Source organism: Chanos chanos, chromosome 14, assembly GCF_902362185.1.
Source record: "Chanos chanos chromosome 14, fChaCha1.1, whole genome shotgun sequence".
NCBI lineage: Eukaryota > Metazoa > Chordata > Actinopteri > Gonorynchiformes > Chanidae > Chanos > Chanos chanos.
Window position 1 is genome coordinate 14,662,613 of NC_044508.1, and position 13,711 is coordinate 14,676,323.

General features: G+C 44.6%; 1 protein-coding gene across 1 annotated transcript in view; it reads right to left on the reverse strand.

The window, feature by feature from the left end:
- Positions 1 to 13,711, reverse strand: part of ptprsa (protein tyrosine phosphatase receptor type Sa) — a 102,525-nt gene that overhangs the window by 23,302 nt on the left and 65,512 nt on the right. The window contains exons 17-25 of the mRNA XM_030791177.1: positions 8,830 to 9,423; positions 7,666 to 7,760; positions 7,025 to 7,278; positions 6,556 to 6,643; positions 5,673 to 5,900; positions 5,400 to 5,560; positions 4,682 to 4,696; positions 3,979 to 4,094; positions 1,010 to 1,057 (exon numbers count right to left, since the gene is read on the reverse strand). Coding sequence (XP_030647037.1) covers positions 1,010 to 1,057; positions 3,979 to 4,094; positions 4,682 to 4,696; positions 5,400 to 5,560; positions 5,673 to 5,900; positions 6,556 to 6,643; positions 7,025 to 7,278; positions 7,666 to 7,760; positions 8,830 to 9,423 — 1,599 coding nt within the window. The remainder of the gene's footprint in view (positions 1 to 1,009; positions 1,058 to 3,978; positions 4,095 to 4,681; positions 4,697 to 5,399; positions 5,561 to 5,672; positions 5,901 to 6,555; positions 6,644 to 7,024; positions 7,279 to 7,665; positions 7,761 to 8,829; positions 9,424 to 13,711) is intronic.

The following is a 13,711-nucleotide window of genomic DNA, read 5'->3' on the forward strand; positions in this document are numbered from 1 at the left end:
GAAACGTTGCGTTTTACCTCCGTTATCTCCATACTAACATTCATGTTCTTTGTTTGGTCTTGCACAAGCTAAACAAGTCGCCTATTCTTATTTAGATGCTGCAGGATAAGTTTATTTACTCAAAGGATATTCAGTATCAGAATTCCTTCAAGGACAAGATGTCATTTTTAACCACCATGAAGCCCCCTCCCTCTGCTCGACTTCCCAAATGCTTTTTCCTGTCTTTTTTTTTTTTTTTTCCCCGGCAATCAAGACGAGAGCAGTGAGAATGGGGAACAAGCTGTCCTCTAATTATACATTCCCAATCTCCAATTCACAGACAATGGGGAAAGGGGAATAATGATTCCTTTGGATATCCCTGCGAGGAGAAGAGCAGTTTTTTTTTTTTTTTTCACTGCATATTTATTTACATATAAAAGGGAAATGCTCTGTGAGTCTTGGTAAATTAAAAAAAAGAAAGAAAGAAAGAAAGAAAACCCTGTTTTTCTTGTTTCTCCTTTCACTGAGCAGGAGGTGATCAAATGTCGGACTGTTGTTTGCGGAGGGTTTAATTAATTCTGCTCGTTATCTCTGCCGGCAGAAAGACCCCATCAGTTGAGACTGGAATGGGAGCAGCAGGGGGAAGCAGGAAAGGGAGAAGTAGAGACAAGACCATGGTATAAAAAAAAAAAAAAACTCTTCTCTACTTCATCAGTGATTGCAAAGGTTACACTGTGAATTAATGAGCAGCCAACAGCTTGTGAGAATAGAGCGAGTGAAGGAGAAAAAAAATTATTAAAAAAACAAAAAAAACAAACAAACTTCAAACTGCGTGTTATAGAATATAAAAGGAAATTAGTGCTGACTTTGCAGCTCGTGGAAAAAAATGCAAATATACACAAAATAAAAAAAACAAAACAAAAAAACAACAAAAACAAAACACAGTATTTGGAAACGGGGCAGTGCGAACATGGAAAACTAAAAATATGCAAATTGACAGAGGAGCGCATTACTGTACACGGGAACTAACTTTCATAGTGAAAATCGTCTTCACTTAGAGGACTGCTCAGACCAGAATCTGTGAAAAAAACAGCAAAACATGAAAAGAAAGAAAGAAAAATAGAATCCTTTTATAATGCTGATGATTTAAATGGCAAAGCGAACCCTGAAATGCAGAAAAATGACAAGGCTGAAAAAAAACAAACGAATAGAAGGCCAGTAAAAAGGTGAGGTGTCACATCCATCGCATGGTGCACATAATCCTTCACTACTTTTCTTCATTCCTTCTCAAAGTCGTTGCATTTTTGATCAAGCAACACAGTGGACAACGCCCCCCCCCCCCCAACCTGAATAATTCAGACACCCCCTCCCTTTTTTTTTGATGGGTGGGGGCAGGCAGGGTGTTGAATTTGACGCCAGAGAGAGAGAGTCAGGCAGGCAGCAAAAGTAGGCCACTCATTTCAACACTGACCCTCCCACCCGTCGGCAAAATCCAATCAGAGTTGACTGTTTCGCCACGAGTGTTCAATGCTTCTGCTTGATTGAGAGAGCTCTTCTATTAAGTGTTTATACTCAGTAGTAATAACTGAGTGTAGAAAAAGACAAAAATAGATTCTGTTTCATGATTTCAGGAGGTGTTTTCTTATCGCGGTTGACAGTAAAGAGGTTGTGGAGAGGATGACTTGAGGATAGTCATCCCTTCCACATAAATAAGTAAATGAGAATAAATGAGTGGAGGGATAAATAAAATAAAAATATTGGGAAGAAGAAAAAAAAAATCAGTCAAAAAGGTTTAAGAGCCGACTGACTGTCAGGATGACGTGCAGCCGACAGTTTAAAGTGAAAACGTTGTCTAGCCCCTGACAGAACCAAAGGGGAAAGAGACCGTGAGATCTCTTACACTTCTGTTCAAGCAAATTGGACCATCTGTGATGCATGTGTCCAAGGGGCTCTTACACTCAAAGTAGTATAGTAAAAGATGCCAGTGACTTCAAACTAGAAGAAAACATACACAGAGTGCTAAGTCACTGAACGCCATACAACAAAATCACTGTCTTCTCTTAGATGGAAAATTACATGGAGCTGGTCCAGCACTAATGAGTGTGGATGAGTGTGGATGAGCTGATCAAATCAGCTCACGATGAGCATCCCTAGGAAGGCCCATGCTATCCTTACCCTTGTTTCAGTGTGACAAAGACTAATTAAACATAGAGGGAGGTCTATAAATCTTCTCTCTACAGCTGCTCTTCATCAGGAAGACAAGCAGAAAGCTGGAGGAGGTCTATGTGTGTGTTTGTGAGTCTGGAGAGACAGAACACGAGGAAGGCGGTGTATTTTCTTTAAGGTGGAGAGGAGGAGAAGAAAGATTGGAAGAATTAAGGGCTAATGGCTGTCGGGCAGAGCTTCAGCATCAGCCGATCAAATCCACGCGCCCAACACTGGCCGCAAATGAAGACAATGGCAGAGCCACGTTTTTCCCCTCGAGATGCGCACATATTAACTGACAGTAGTCGAGCGAGAACACACGCTCTCTCTCTCTCTCTCTCTCTCACACACACACACACGCACGCATGCTGCACATAAACAACAGAGCAAACCCAAGGCATGGCTCCACGCTCAAACAGTTAAAGCATATGCATGACTCAACCAGGCGAACTCAAGTGTCGTCATTTGAACAATGGCCACTATTAGCTGATGGAAATGTCGCGAAACATTCGTCGCCTCACTTAATTGGGCTAAAACGTCCGTTTAAATTAAATCCTCAAAGCAGAGAGATAATGACAAAGCCCAATTGAACAGAATGATGGCGCACGGCAAACGGAACAGCGCTCAATTAATAAGCTGGACGGGGCTGAAAGGGAAGATTTAAAGTTTTTTTTTTTGTTCTTCCTCTTCTTCATCTTCATGAGGCTGGAAGAATGTAGTGAGGTGAGAAAAATTGACAAATAAGATTTGAGCACATTTATGCTCATTTACAGACTAATAATAGAGGAATTGTGGAAACACTGCCCGCCAGTGGAGTGAGGACTACAAGGAATTATTCGGCTGTGGTGACCTGGTAACAGCTCATTGTTTCTTCCATTTTATCTGCCCTATTCTCTCAACATTCCTCTTTCTGTCTTTATATAACATACGGATAGGTGGCTCTTACGTGTGTGTGTGTGTGTGTGTCACACTTTTTCCCGCAGCGAGATTGAAGCCTTTGAAACAAAAGCCTTTTGATGGATGGAGGAAGAAGATGGACAAGGTGGAAAAAAAAAAGAGAGAGAGAGAGAGAGAGAGAGAGAGAGAAAGGAAAAGAGAGAGGGGACAGAGAGAGACACACTCACTCCACATCGCCAAACAGAACAGCGCAGAAATGTCAGGCCGGGTTTAGCGGCCAAAGTCGGAGAAAATGAGAACAGGATATAATGTTCTTTGAACAGGGGGATTTGGAGAAGACAAAAGCCTGTGTCTTGTTCTGGCTGAATTGCAGACTGTGAGCGAAAAGGAGGGGTTATGAAAAAAAAAAAAAAAAAAGCTCCAGTAGAACTGAGCTGAGCCTCCATACTTTTCCATGGTTTAGAGGAATGCTAGAACTGAACCCTCTTAACCAAATGTGTAAAAAAAAAAAAAAAAGTGTAACTGGTTTTGCTCCACACAAAGATGAATGGTAGTGGTAAGTAAACCACTAGAGTTGAGGCATTCCAGGAGTCGACACAAATGAAGAATGTAAGAATTGCACTCTTCTCTTTTTCCAGCATGGTAGGATAGAACGATGATCTTTAATCAGGACAGTGATTCTTGGATGACATCCTAGTCGATTTTACAGACAAGCAAGAAGGGGTGTGTGTATGCGTGTGTGTGTGTGTGTGTGCTTGCGTACGTGTGTGTGGGTGGGTGTGTGTGCGTGTAAATATTTGTGTTATTGTATATGTGTACTTGCTTTGAAAATAACTTTTCATATTCAAAAGAGTGTTTAGTGTTTCTTTGCAGAATGATGCACGTGTGTTTGTGTACCTGGAGTTTGGAAGTTGATGCGTCTCATTTCCACTGGGTCTGTTGGGTGGTGAGGGGTGATCTCTGCGTTGTTGAGCAGACATTTGGTCCGAGGCTCTGACTCCTTACGTTTGCTGCTTTGGGGGTACAGATAAAACAGAGAACTACCATAAAGAGACAAAACAAAACCAAATATCCAGCCTTAAGACAGAAGACAGAAACCTTATCCTGTGTATGGCTGTAAGCCAACACTCTCTAAAAAAAAAACCACTCTTAAATCTCCATTCCCAGTCTCACATTCTCTGTGAACACTTTCCTAAAGAGGGATGTGATGGGTAAACGCAGCAAATCTGTCTAGATCATTAATAATACCCTGTCTACGCAAACATCAGTGCCAACGATGAAAGTACAATTTCTGTAAAATCATCTTAAAAATTACACAAATAAATGGACAATACACAAATGCCCTTTCTGCCATGCTACATGGACTACACAGTCGCACACACACACACACCAAACAGTGAATGACAACAACTAAGAGGCATATTGGGAGAATGAAGGAGCACACACACACACACACACACACACACACACACACACACACTGCCCCCCCCCCCACCTCGCTTTTCTTTTCCTTCATCAAATTAAAAAACAGCTTTTATGCTGAGACAGGTTATTTTCTCCACCAGAAAAGCAACAGTAATGAAGTACAGCTAAGCCTTACCTGTCAGGCTTGCTGCTTCCAAAGAAAGCGATAGAGTGAAATAAATATATAACGAGTAAAAAAACACAACACAAAGAGAAATGAGAAAGAGGGAGAGAAAGAGAGAGTGAGAGAGAGAAAGAGAGAGAGAGAGAGAAAGAGAGAGAGAGAGAGAGGAGAAAGAAAATCAATAAAGAGCATTTAAAATTCACAGGGGTAGCAGAGCATTGCCGGCTAGATACATCTCATCTGCATCATGACACAGGCTGTTGAAGTGTCTTGTGAGAGTCAGCCAGCAAGGGAAACAGTTATGATTGCTAGGCCAGACAAAAGTCTAGACCAAGGACACAGCTAAAGGTAATATAATCTAGAGTGAAGGACAGTGGCTGGGAGAGCTTGTTAAAAGCATTCAGGCTGGAGTTGTTCTTTTCACTCTTTCAAAGACTCACAAACCAGCAGCAAAGATGTCTGTCATGTTCACCTATTGCCACATTCATTTTAGCTGTTATTAGCAAGCACCTGAGTTAGCCCATTCATTTTTAGAACTCCCTTGATTTCAGAAGGAACAAGCAAACTGTTACTTGTTTACTGTTACTGTTGTGAGAGGGCAAAACATGCTATGGGCGAAAAAACAATAAAAAAAAAAGCAAAAAAGCAAAAAAGCAAAAAAGCTTTAGCGGCGCACAGTGGCTCCTGTATATGAAACTTAGCAGCTGAGGCGTTCGTTCTCCTCACTCACTTCTTGTACAACAGGATGGCGATGACGATACAGATGATGAAGACCACGGCCAGTACAGGCCCCACCACCCAAATTAGCCCGTCTCCGGGCGTGTCCACAGGTACGGAATCCACGTACGGAGCCACAGCCACTTCTGTGTACGGGCTTGTCACAAACATTTTCTGCACAAACACAAATAGCCACAAACCGTAAGGAAAGTCTCTAGAAATGAAAAATGCTAACAGTATGCTGTAGCGATACAGTTTTTCAGACTGTGTGGTAACATTTGCTTACCCCATCAGTGCTGTTGAGCTCAGCCAGCAGGAAGAAGACATACTCTTGTTGGGGTTCCAAGGCATGGTTCATATAACCTCCATACACCATCTGGTTTCCCAGGGTGAAAGACGAGGGCATGGAAGTGGGCTTAAAGCTGGCAGCAATGTAGGGCTTGCTCAGGTCCACCTGCCTGAGCTGTCGTATAGTTCTCGTGTGCCGCTGTTTGAGATTAATGTCTCTCAGCAGCTGAGAAAAAGAGAAAAACAGTGGCATTCAGTATAGATGAGATGAAACGGAAAAATCTTTGAAAAAGGACAAAATCAGATGTTTTACAGAATCAGGGATCACACTCCAAATTGAGAGTGCTTTTTCAAGTTCTTGCTCGCTCTCTCTCTCTCTCTCTCTCTCTCTCTCTCTCTCTCTCTCTCTCTCTCTCTCTCAGTGTGATGCCTGTTGGCAAAGGACCCAGACTAAATGAATATTACTCCTAAACCTGAGGAAGAAAACAATACCAAACAAAAATGAAGGGCCGTGCTAAAGAAATGAAAAAACTACTAATCCCAAATCCGACCGCCGCTCAAGGACGAATGGATTGAGCTGGCACGTGTCTGAGAGCGAAGAGTCGAGGGAGACATGAATAAAATGTGATTTGAAGAAGAAAAAAAAAAACTGCCACCACTTCAGAAACTTGTAGTACTCAGTGTGGCACTCAGAAAACTCAAACACAACAATGCCACCAACATTCTTCTCTAACACACTTTCTGCAATAAAAGGTACACCCTCAAATCAGTCTTCACTGGGCGCTCCCTCAATGCTCAGTGTGGACGAACTACCATTTAGGTCTTTGAATTCAGAGGGGGCAAACATTCTGGAATGAGACTACTGTTGCCATGACACTCACCTCCTCCAGGTCCATCTCATCAGGGTTCTTATTCTGTCTGAATGCCACCCTGCCCTTCTTCAGTGGGACCACTACTACATACACAGCCCTGGAAACACACAGGCGATTCATTCATTTTGTCAATACCACATCAAACAAAAAATGTGCTAGAATTCTATAAAAGATATAAACTCTTTCACATGAGTCATGGCAAAATGTTTACAGAGTAATCTAGATCTACTATATAAAAGGTAATGGGACAGAGGAAACTGAAGGTAAAAATAGTTCACATATTTGTAAACAGAGGGACCAAACTCCATTCTAATGACATTCTAATGATCTCAAGGATCTGTTTTACAAGAACATTTAACTGAAGTAAATTCTGTGACTCAAGTGCTATCGGTTTGATACGATGGGCAAAAGTCCACAAAGGCCCTTGGAAATTTGACCCTGAGTGTGAAATTTGGAATCAAGAGAAACCAGTCCTCACCTGATCATTTCTTTGGTCTCCAGAGGGGGGAAGATGATGGTGAGGACGTTTTCTGGTTCCCGCTGTACGTCCAACTCTGGCTTCTTCACCAGGATGGCCGGAGCGGTTCGGGCCACCACCCGGTGCCGGGGCCCTCCATCTCCGCTCTCTAGGCAGCTGATGCGGAATTCGTAAGTGGTGTTGGGCTTCAGGTTGGTGATGAGAGTTTTGGTGGCCCGGGCATCAACGCTCACCTTCTGACCTTTGCTCTCAATCTTGGGGGTGAACACAGATACCAATGATACTCCCCATCTTTCGATTCACTTTCACTTCACCTCATTTCACGTTCAGTCTTTCAATTCAGTCAAGAAATTATTGTTATTCCAGCTGTAGGAACTCACTGTTAACTACTACTGGTTCCAGATAAATCCCGTTTAATTATATTTTTGTTCTTTCTCAGAACCATACACCTTTAAAAAGCCCAGTGCAGCTCTAAAGAGATACTGGTCTGCGGCAAAAAAAAAAATTACAGGGGAATATCAGGTTTTGAACTGCCGCCTTGTGTGGGTTAGCTGAGCTTAGAGTGAGTGGCAGTGATGTGTAATGGGCCTAACCGCTTCTCTATAGTGCTGTGGACTTTAATCTTACGCTACTTCACTCACCATACAGAGGTACGGCAGCCTACTCTCTGAAAACTTCCAGGTCAGAAGTACTGTTGTCTTGGTAACCAACTTCACCGTGAAGTTTTTAGGAACATCTGTTAGGTCGAGAAAATTGACAGAAAAAAAAAAAGACTCAGTAAGAGTAGCACAGAACGGGGACACAGAAAGACAGAAAAAGATGGAGAGAGAGAGAGGGAGAGAAAGAGAAAGAGAGAGAGAGAGAGAGAGAGAAAGTGGCTCTTGAGCTGTTATTCCCAGGGGCGGAGGGGGTCCCTCGGAGTGAGCGGTGTGTGGTGATCGCTGTGAAGGAGGGGGGGGGGGGGGCGAGGAAGGGGGACATGGGGCGCTTGGTTAAGACAAACAACACGCGACTGGTGGAGACAGACCCATGAAGTACAGGATTGCAACGCTGCCTTGCCCTGCTGGCAGTGCCATACCAGCTTAGTCCATTCAGCCACCCACACCAGACTCCAGTGTCTCAGCTCAGGGCTAAGTCTTCAGCTCTATACACAAGCCTTCAGTGCTGAATGGCATCACAGTCTGGACAGGCACTGCCAACAGAGGGCACCAACAGGGAACGAGGACAGAACCAAACACAACATGCCGACAGTCGTTAGCAGTGCATCATGGGATGCCATGCCGCAAACCATCCCGGTGGGGGGGAGGGAAAAAGGAGAAGAAAAGTTGGAGATTCATAACCAAAAAATAGAAGCAAATAGAAAAATAAATAAAAACAAAAACCAAAAAAAAAACCCCAAACAAACAAACAAAAAACCCCAAAGAATCAAAACCTGCTAAGAACTCGCTAAACCGATTCTAGAGTGGTGATTTCTCTCTTCTGAAAGCCTACCTTGGCATACTTGGGGGTATGTGACTGAAGGCGTGAGTGTGCTGGCAAGACATGTCTGACCAATCAGCACTTACCTTAAGAGCCTGAGGCTCCTCCCTTTTCAAACTGACTGACTGTAACTTACTGACTTGGTTACCTTTTGGGTTAGTGAAGTGAGTGTCCCCCGCAAAACATTCACTTTTGACTTTTGTAATTTTTTTAGTACTCTGGTCGTGGTGCAGGCAGTTTTTTTTTTTGGTAATTTTGTGTTTTCATAAGGGATTAACTGTTTTCCCCCAATGGAGGGGAGATGGGGAGAAACAAGCAAGCCCTACCTGTGTCGAGGGCCACTGTTCGATACTGGACCAGGGGGCTGTAGGGCCCCGCACCTACACTGGTGTGCGCACGTATTTTCACGTCGTACACGGAGTTGGGTTTGAGGCTGTTGAGCGTGTAACTTGACTGGCTTGCCGGTAGGCGGAGCTCAAGGGGAGTGCCAGTTGCTCCTGCCTCCTGGTACGCCAACGTGTATTCGGTGATGGCACCGTTTCGCTCGGCCAGGACAGGAGGTAACCAGGCGAACTGCACCGAGCAGCAAGTGATGTTTGAGCCCTCGACAATCTGAGGGTAGCCACGCGGGACCTCTTCAGGAACGTCAAGCTCCTGTGTAGCTTCCTCTCCGAAGCCCGAACGGCTTTTGGCTGACACTTTGAAGACGTACGTGGCGCCTCGGTGTATGTTGTTGACGCTGTACTCCTGCTCTTGAGGGCCGAACTCGAGCGTGGCCAGAGGGCTGATGTCCTTGCGACCAAACTGGAGCCGATAACCCTGGACCTCCAGGCCGGGGGGCAGAGACTCTGGGGCTTGCCAGCGCACAAACGCAGAGCTCTCTGAGTCCTGTCTCACAGTTAGAGAGGGAGGACCAGGTACTACAAGCACAAAAAGAGGAGAGAAATTTCGATTGACCTTAATTACATCCAGTTCACATTGACATTTTTCATTATCGCTCTCAGAAAATTCCACCTCCTAAAACACTATTTTACACATAACTGCCTTAACTGGATTCACAGAACTGAAAATTTCATTTGTAGCGATAATAGAAGTTACACACATGATTTGACAAATCAAGTGCTAGATAATTAGTTTCTAGTCATAATTAAAACGCTATTCATCGGATTAGTGTTTGAAGTGATTGATACAAAATGTCCGCATAAGCAGAAATCAGAAAGCTCACAGTAAAATCCCACTGATGAGACCGAACATCAAAAATGCCATGATTCAGATACTTCATAAATAAGAGTGCAATATATAATTTCACAATTTGAAACGGCATAGTTGCAAAATTGCACTTGAATATCTCAAAGAATCTTCATGCCATGCTTAGAGCCCTGGAGCTGTCGTATGTCTTTGTTTATTGGTCAATATTTGCAATTAACATTTTTCAAGTCACTCATATACAGTCTCCTTTACCAGCAGTGTGAAGCAGAACTAATTCTTTTGCTGTGCCTCAAAATTGAGGCTCCAGACAAATGCGTATTCCCTTCAAATTGGGCCTGGCCATAGCAGAGAAGCAGACTGTTCGAAGGGAACAGGAAATCCAAAAGATATACTGTAGGAGCAGAGGTGGGGGTGGACACACACAGACACACACACACACACACACACACACATGCACACACACACACACACACACACACACACACACGCACACACACACACACACGCACACACACACACACACGCACACACACACACAAGCTCAGACATCCTGATCTCATTTTATTGCTTGTGCTGTTTTTTATTTGTGCACGTAATGGGCATTTTCTGGGTGAAGGGAAATTGAATTGGAAGTAATGGAATTGCCACCCTCAAACAGAGTACATACAAATGCATGTACCATTACTTCCTAACAGACTGGTAATCAAGACCATAACAAGGCTTTCCACTGGTCCTGGGCTTAAATTATATGTAGACAGTGAGAATGTGGTAAGCAGGCAGAGAGGCAATGGCAGAGAAGACTCCAGTAAGAGTAAATCAGCAAGACAATAAACACAGAACAGTGTTACTAGAGAGTGAGTGAGAGACAGAGAAAGAGAGTGAGTGAGAGAGAGAGCGAGAAAAAGAGAAGGAAAGGAAGAGAGAATGAGAGAGAGTGAGAGTGCTTATGAAGGTGACACGGGATGCAGCGTAATCTCCCAGAAAGCAAGGACAGCTGGGGTCACTGCCACCTTGATTGTACCCCCCCCCCCCCCATCCCTAAACACCCTTCACCTGACTCTGCCCACCACTTCTCTCAATCCCTCATGCTGGAGCCACAGGCACGTTTCCCATCAGGCCCGGCATTAATGGCCACTGTTGACACATAGCCCCTGATTGAGAAAGGATTGTGTTTCACTCTCATTTCCTCTTTACCCCCCCTCCCCCTCCTCACCCCCGTCCCCTGTCTCTCTCTCTCTCTCTCTCTCTCCCCCTTCCTCTCTCTCTCTCTCCCCCTTCCTCTCTCTCTCTCTCTCTCTCTCTCTCTTCCCCTTCCTCTCTCTCTCTCTTTGTATGGCTTCTCATTTCCCCTCTCTCTGTCTGCCCTTCTCATCTTCAGAGCCAGAGATGGGAGGTGAACAGACTGAGCCAGCAAGCTTGGGGGAGAGAGAGAGAGAGAGAGAGACAGAGAAAAAATAACCTTCAACTATCTGGTGATTAACCTGCCGCTACAACGTACAGTGAGTTAGAGTGTGTAAAACACTTCAGCTAGCTGCAGTGGCAGCTAGCAATTCAAAAGTGCTCCACAGCATTTTGCCCGCAACTAATATCAGCAAAAGCCAAGAGGCTGAGTCTGGCACGCAATGGAGGGCAAATTTAATTGAAAATGTTTTCCATGCAGCTTATTTAGAAGCTATGATGAGAAATTGCATTTGTATGCTCGTAGACTCCTGGCATCTGACAGCCAAGGTCTTCAGTGAACCTGCAGCCCTTGCTCTTTTTTTTAATTGTTTTTCTTTTCTTTCTTTTGTAAGTAAAAAAAAAAAAAAAAAAAGGTCCATCATTCACACCGTTTGCGAACTGAGTGTGCTGTTTATGACTATTAAGCACAGGGCGCCACGTTTGGGAGACACAGGCATGGCCAAAGCATCATTATCTGTCACAAAAGAGAGAGAGAGAGTGAGAGAGAGAGAGAGAGAGAGAGTGAGAGAGAGAGAGAGAGAGAGAGAGAGAGAGAGAGAGAAAGAAAATGGAACAGCCTCATCCAAATGTGGCAATCTTGCCCCATGCAATCAGCAGGAGAGCCAGTGGGTCTACTAAAGAGCCCAATTAGGAGGAAGGAATAGCCCTGAGGTCTTGGGGGTGGGGGTGGGGGGGGGGGGGGGGGGGGGGGGGGGGGTTGAGAGACTTCCAGACGACATCCTCCTCGGCCGAGCCAGTCCAAACGCTCATTACTGGAACCTCCGGGCCTGCGCCCAGACGCAATCTGCTCTGACTCCCGTGAGTGCGGAGGGAGGATGGGAGGACGAGGAGAAGAGTGTTGTCTGTGTTTGGGTACGAGGAACAAGGTGCGTAAATGAAAACTCAGGTCCAGTGGGAGCTGAAGCCGGCCCAGGGTCGCGAGAAGTGAAGGACGATACTTTCTGATAAAGCAACTATGTTCATTTCGCGTGATAGTGTCGGCGAACAAAGCAGTTCAATTTGTTTGTTAGTCATGGTGAAAAAAGTATCTTTTTTTTATTCCCACAGAATATTCCGTAACTGAACTGTAGAGAGCAGGCACCCAGCTCAAAAGGGTGAGAGAGAGAGAGAGAGAGAGAGAGAGAGAGAGAGAGAGAGAGAGAGAGGTATATGATGGAGCAACAATCCATCTCGTCTAGGTTTTCCCTCTCAGACAACACAGCACAAATCAAAGGGAAATCAATAACAGGACATGGGCATGAGATCAAAGTGGTATGAAGTAGTAATATATTTTTCCAATCTGAATGCACTCCTTCTATCAATCAGCCATGTGCTGTGAAGATAACAGCTTGATTTATGGCTCCTTTTGAAATAACCCTTAACATATTGTTATATTAGGACAGTATTGCTCAATCCATTCCTACATGGAGCCCCTATTGCAAACAGCTCCCCCCACACACACACACCCACACACACATCCAAAAACACCTGAATCAACTCAGTGTTCTGGTTTTTACACTCTTGCTAATGCTCTTTCCAAACAACTTTAATCACATGAATACAAAAGCGTTTGGGACGTGTCACATTCCATTTCACCGAGAACCAGATACACTGCAGATACTGGCTACAAATCTACTTTAAAGGAATACATCCACTCGGTGTTTGGTGGAAGCTCTGAGGTCATAGGTAAACCATTCATTTATGGGGGGGGGGGGTGAAGAGAATCCTGAAGATTTGTCACCTTTGATGGTCAGAGAGGAAAGGAGCAAGGCTAGCACATACAGGCGACACTTAGCATGCAGCGCTAGACCCGTAAACGCTTGGAAAGGGGTTTGCGTCTTATCAATAGCGTGAAGCAGACAGGGCTTAAGTTGTCTGACAGCGCACTGCCCCTCCTCACCTCCCCATCCCAAAACGGTGCATGCCAGTGTCTGAAATATTTACTGAGCCCCATGGCCGAGCTCCTGGCACAACTGTCACATGAAAGGGCGTGAAGCTCTTTACCCACGTCTGGCTAAGCCAGTTTTCCCTGCTTATTTCTTTTTTTTTATTTGTTTACTCCTTTTTATTTATTTATTTAGCGAGCTTAAGCTGTTTCTCCACAGTTTCACAAAGAGAATATAAGAGAAAACTATCTTTGAGGGATGGAGTGTGTGGCCATCACAGATCAGTCAGTGCGTGTGTGCGAGTGTGTGTGTGTATGTGTGTGTCTGTGTGTGTGAGAGAGAGAGAGAGAGACAGAGAGAGAGAGAGAGAGAGAGAGAGAGACAGGTGACGAAAGTGACAAGCAGCCGCTGAGGCGTTGTCACACGTTGACACTCGCAACAGGCGCACCTGTCACGCTCGAGGTCTGTCAGAAGGGCTTCTGAAGGTGCCACAGCATCAGAAACAGAGCCCAGTGCCTCTGCCCGACCAGAGCACAGCTTATGCCTCCTTAAAGGAGCTTCAAGTGCCTCATTTCAGTCCTGGCTTTGTACTGACTCTATTCAACAGAGTTTAACCTGTACAAGACAGTCTGTGCAGAGGGAGAGTGACCTGAGGGTATTTTTTTTCTCTGCA